At 38.7% G+C, this 6,229-nt stretch overlaps 1 protein-coding gene across 1 annotated transcript; it reads right to left on the bottom strand.

Annotated features, from left to right (window-relative positions):
* Nucleotides 1–563: 563 nt before the first annotated feature.
* On the bottom strand, nt 564–1,358 carry LOC133815351 (uncharacterized). Its single transcript, XM_062248202.1, has one exon. It carries the CDS (start codon nt 1,356–1,358, stop codon nt 564–566), a length of 795 nt encoding a protein of 264 aa, XP_062104186.1.
* Nucleotides 1,359–6,229: the final 4,871 nt, after the last annotated feature.

Below are 6,229 nucleotides of genomic sequence, written 5' to 3'. Positions count from 1 at the left end.
AAGGTTAAAATCCTCCTACTCCACTAGTCGATATTATTGATATCTTCTGGGTATTTGGTTTACACAGTATATAGTTCTTCAAAGACTATTTTTTCCAACCCCTATCAACTCCCAGGGTCTCCATATTTATAGGAGAAGGCACCTGGAAGTTGGTAGGGAGGTCATCCCGTGACCTTACCATTTGTCATATCAACTCTGTGACACTCATGATTAATTCCTAAACCTGACACATAAGTGTGGTCTAATCAGCATGGAAGGAGAGAATGGGCCGCACGGCCCAATCCAGCTGTGGGTGTCTGATACGCACGTTCTTGCTGCGTATCCGAGAAGTCAGGGGGATATCGGACACGTGATGTCAGATATATGCACGTTTATCTTGCGTGTGTTGACTTCGTAGAGGGTCAGAGCTTCGTGGGTAGCCCGTGCCATGAGAAGCTCGTAATACGAGCTTCTCCCCTGATCTGACCTTCGGCCTTCTGATTCTGGGCAATTTCGGCGAGCTAATATCCTCGGTCTGTGGCGCCTCGGACTAAACTTGACTAATCCGAGGCACGACCTTCTAATCAGCCCGTGGGAAAACCAGGGCGTACAGCCATATTCCAGTCATGTATCCTCCGAAAACCCAAGCCACCTGCAGCCTTCGATAAACAAATATTCTCCCAAGCAATTAAACCTGGAATATGAGAAACCGAGGTACCTTTCCAAAGAAAGGCCCTACATATCGCTTCAACATCTTTGAGCAATTTTTTAGGTAGAATCATGATCTGAGCCCAATATGAATGAATCAAAATTAGGACCGAATTGATCAGTGTGACTCTCCCCATATAAGAGAGATTCTGTGTACTCCAAATTCGAATCCTGCTAGTCATCTTTTCCAAAATACATTTACATTCTGCAGAAGAGATTTTTTTTGAGCAAATAGGGATACCAAGATACCTGAATGGGAGGTGGCTGCGAGTATATCCAGAGACCTCCAGTACCCGATCTACTACTGATTCAGACATTACGTGACAGTATACTGCAGATTTCTCAGAATTGGGGAGCAGACCCAAAGAAGAGGAGAAAAGTTTCAAGCCTCTCAGCATAATAAGAATTGAAACATAGTCTCCATTATAGAAAAGAAGAAGATCGTCCGCAAAGCATAAGTGATTCAACTTCAAATTTGAGCATTTATCGTGGTACTTGAAACCAGGTAAAGATCCCACCTTACTCATAATTCGGGACAGATATTCCATTCCAAGGACAAACAACAATGGGGAAATGGGATCCCCTTGTCTAAGACCTCTTTTTGATGCAAAGAAACCATGTAACGAACCATTGAGGAGCAAGGAGAACATGGGAGTTTTTACACAAGCCATGATTAAATCAGTAAATTTTTTAGGAAAGCCAAAAGCCTTGAGCATCTCTTCAATGAACCCCTATTCTATTGTATCATATGCTTTCCTTAAGTCAATATTGATCATACAACTAGGTTTGCAATTTTTCCGCCCATATAATCTCACCAAATCCTGACACACCATGATATTATGGGCTATGTATCTACCATGTACAAATCCCCCCTGGTTTTCAGCAATTAAATCAGGCAGAACTTTTCGCAATCTCGAGCAAATCACTTTTGATGCAGCCTTGTAAATCACATTGTAGCACGAGATAGACTGAAAGTCACTTACACTTCGTGGACAATTAATCTTAGGAATAAGAGTAATGGTGGTAGCATTAATTTCCTTGAGAATCCTACCTGAATTCAAAAAGGAAAGGACTGCATTTACCACATCAGACCCAACCAATTCCCAGTTGTCTTGATAAAAACTACTTCCAAAACCATCAGGGCCTGGAGATTTCAATCCAGGAATAGAGAACATAGCTTCTTTGACCTCCTGGGCTGTGTACTCTGCTTCAAGGATGCTGGAGTGTATCTCAGAAATTTTTGGCCCAAGATTAATGATATTCTGCTTCACCCGATATCTGTTTAACATCTCAGTGCCAAGAAGTTGCTGATAATAATGCAGAAATGCTTCCTGGACAGCACCTGGTGTATCACGCCAGTTCCCCTGCTCATCTTCTATCGTATATATTCTGTTCTGAAGCCTTCTTGCCCGTAGAGAAGCATGAAAAACTACTGTATTTTCATCTCCATTGTTAGCCCAAGAAAGTTTAGCTTTCTGAGCTAAAAAAAGAGAGTACGCCTTGAATAATTTTGCATATTTTTCCCGAGCATTCTGTTCCTCAACCTACAATCGAGTATCATGGGGATCTTTACTGACTTTTGTCTGCAATTCCATCATTTCCTCCTTAGCAACCATTTCTACTTTGTGTAAATCATTGAATCCTTCTTTGTTAATACACTTAAGCACCTGCTTCAAACGTTTAAGTTTCACTGTCAACTTGTACATATCAGTACTAGTAGCTCCTTCCTGCCAACTCTTGGCAACTCTTTCGCCAAAATCATCTGCATCTTTCCACATTCAAAAATATTGAAAAGGCTTTTTGCCACTAATCATATCTTGGTATAATGAAACCAAGATGGGACTATGATCAAAACAGCCCTCAGGTAAGAAAATTTCCTCCGAATGTTGAAAAAACTCTGTCCATTTAGAATTAACCAAGGCTCGGTTAAGTTTAGAAAAAACTCGATCCTCTAGCTTTTGTTTATTATTCCAGGTATAAAAAATCCCAGAATATTTTAGATCTTCCAATTGGCACTTCTCCACACAATCTCGAAATTCTTGAGTAGGACTTTTAGTACATCTTCTTCCCACTCTTTCATTAGAAAACAGGGTGTCATTAAAGTCGCCCACAATTAACCAAGGATCCTGCATTTGTGTTGAAAGCTCCTCCAAGTCTACCCATAACTGAGCTCTCTTCTTAACTTCATTAAAACCATACACAAATGTAACGTAAAACCTGTCTTGTTTCTGTCTCGAGTGAACAACACAATGAATTAATTGAGCTGTACATAGTCTAATATCAACAGTAAACATACTTGGCTGCCATGCTACTACTATCCTCCCTTTGTCAAGCCAAGGATTATTATTTGTAAAACACCAATTCGGAAATAAACTAGAGTATAGAGTACCCATGCTTTTATTCTTTACCTTAGTTTCAAGGAGACTAACTAGCCCAACTTTTTTAGAAAAAATCAATTGCTTGATTTCTTGATGCTTTTGTTGGCTATTAATCCCCCTAACATTCCAACAAAGGATCTTATCCATTGGAAGTAGAGGGATCTCCCCCCCCCCCCCCTTCCATATGACAGTTTAGACCCTCCTGCTCCTGATTTTCCAGTAAATCAAATCTATTAGCCACCTCAGTCACAACTGGTACATCTTCCGTGTCTACTCTTTTCCCCTTCTCAACTCTTTGAAAACCCTCTTTATCCACTTTCGGTACCATTTTCTCCATCTCATTCACTTTTTCTTTAGGAACCCATTGTTGCTTCTCTATTTCCTTCTCTATAGGCTTATTCCTACAAAGTTTAGTTTCGTGTCCGAAACCTGAACAGCTATAACAAACTAGAGGCAACCATTCATACTTCAATTCCAAATCAATGTCATGGTCAAACTCATCCGTAAATGGGATCGAAACAGGGGACTTTTGAGCAAGGCTTACCTCTATTAACACTCGGGGATACATCAGCCGATCCCTGTGTTTGGTAATATTGTCGACTTGTAGAGGTGTGCCAATCTGCCCAACAATCTTGAATAAGGATTTTTCCCCCCAATACTTGATGTCCAATCCTTTTAATTGTATCCAAGTCGGCACGCTAGTAATCTCATCTTTAGAAAAATCATCTATCGGGTTCCATGGTTTCATAACCACTGGTTTCCGATCGAAGAATACGTAGCCTCCCTGTAAAACCTTATCTCTTTGCTCCATATTCTGAAATCTAATGATAAAGATCCCCCGAGCAATCATTCCCACCTTAACAACAGCCTCCTTCCATATTCTTCTTGCAAATCCGTCAAGAACATTAAGAGGCGGATTGACTCCCATTACAAAGCAAACTAACGATAGTTGCCAATAGTTAACTTCCTCTACAATATCATCAAAAGTAATTTTCACTTTAGATCTGGTACCTTGTTTCAAATCACCATCGCTGCCATGAACATTCAGACAATCGCCCTTCTCTTTCGTCGAACCCATAACACCATCGCAAGCAGTAGCCTCTTTACAGTCACCCTTCTCCTTTGTCGATCCAACAAAACAGGAATCTAAATTCTTAACAATGTTAGATCGCAAAATCGGAGGAGAAGTTTTCTTACCCGAATTTACATCTTGTGTCGTGCGATTCGCCATCGTTAACCAGTCAGAGAAGTTCTGTCGAATCTTACTTGGTCTCCTGAAAATCTCCTCCATCTCTTCAGGAGAGTAAAGCTTCTCCACCCACTGTTCATCCGCCTCCTTCTCTTCGTCAACTTCCAGCTCTTTCTCACCTAGTACAGCATCCATTGATCTCGTTTTGATGATCCTATCAGAAGATGATGGACCAGTTTTCTTTGATTTCGGCTTCGATTTGGTTTTTCCGGCTGCCTTCGCTCCTTTCGCCATAGCTCCGGTGAGACACCGAAGGAGAGAGAGAGAGAGAAAGAAAAACTTGTTAAACCTAAATATACTTGACTTGATTTGGGTACAATTTCTGATAACTACAAAATAAAGTTATTTTACCACTTTTTATGTGCTAATTGTTGCTTAATTCTTGAGTTTTTAATTGATTTATTAATTTCAAAGTAATTTTGAATTTATTGGGTTTGTTTTGATTTTATATATTTTTGTGTGTTTTTATAGTTATTTTGTTGTAAAATGATGTAGTTAATTATTTGAATTATTGTTGTTGAATTTGAGGTAAAAAAAATGTTGTATTATTGAATTTAAGTGTTAAATATAAATTAAGTTATAATTAATATTTTCAAAGAATTAAATTGATTTATTTTATAGTTGAAAATATTTTACTATGATTTATTTTATGTTTATTTTGTAGGGATTTTGTTGTATTTTTGTGTTTGGAAAAAATGATAAAAAGCTGAAAAAGAAGTGGAAAATGACATTTTTGAAACACTTTCAGCCAACCAAGCACTAGCCCAAGCCAGGCCCACACCCAGACTCAGCCCAGCAAAGAAGCCCAGGCCCACCTCGCCATCTCCCAGCCAATGTACTACCACCTCACTCCTTGCCCCTGCCCATCACATGCACCTCCAGCCAGCTACATTCCCCTTCCAGCAGCTTCACAGCCCACACGCCTGGCACCTTCAGCAATCCAACAAGTGCTTCTCCAACTGCACCACAAAGCAGCCCACGGCCCAGCTGCCCACCTGAAGCACCTCTGCCTTACACGCCTGGCCCATCTGTCACAGCCACCAAACCCATGCATGCCCAATTTTCTTGAGCCCAACATTGTCCCTTTTGTCTAAAAATACTAATTTTTTTACCCAAACTTTTCCACACATTTTACCCCAAAACATCATTATTACACCCTATAATTTACCCCTATTTGCCATATTATAATTAATTAAATTAATTTAATCAATTTAATTAATTTAAATTGATTATTTTAATACACTTTTTTTGGCTATAAATAAGGGGGTAGAGTGTCATATTTAGAGGAGGTTACCACACTACACAAAATTCTATATGTACCCGTTTTGTGTTATTTTTATTTTTATTTTTTATTATTTTTTCAAGTTACTAGTTGATGGCAATTTTGCCTCCTAGTCGTTTATCTTATGTTTTAGTTGATGGCACTTGTGCCTCGTAATTTTTACCTTATTTTTGTTATGGTTGATGGCATGCTATACCTCCCTACTCTTGCCTAATTTTTGATAATCTTACTTAATTTTATCTTATTTTTCTTTTTCTTTTATCATATTATCGGGTAAGTGTTTAATATCTTAACATTGTTTTTTTTCTCTTAATTTTATTTTCTTGTTCTTTTTTTTCCTTAACTGTCATCTTAAAAAAAAATAGTTTGTCATCTAGTTTTTTCCATATGGATCATTTTAATTATAGTTGGAATTCTGAGTACAACTATTATGAGCACTCAAAATTAAATTATGGAGAAACTAATGATATGCATGATTATGGTGAATCCTTTGATATCCCATTTGCCCCCACCTATAATCCAAATTTTTCATGGAGTAATACCCAGTCTCCAATAGGGCATGAATTCAACATGCATAATCAAAGGCATGCCCAATCCGACCTATCATATCCCATTGAACAAGAAACGAGCTCA

Source organism: Humulus lupulus, chromosome 2 (assembly GCF_963169125.1).
Source record: "Humulus lupulus chromosome 2, drHumLupu1.1, whole genome shotgun sequence".
NCBI lineage: Eukaryota > Viridiplantae > Streptophyta > Magnoliopsida > Rosales > Cannabaceae > Humulus > Humulus lupulus.
Note: the sequence above shows the minus strand (reverse complement) of the source record. Positions and strands in the feature narration are given on the sequence as shown.

Excerpts from the sequence above, each read along its gene's own strand:
- LOC133815351 (XM_062248202.1), bottom strand. The coding sequence starts at position 1,358 with ATGGCTTGTGTAAAAACTCCCATGTTCTCCTTGCTCCTCAATGGTTCG.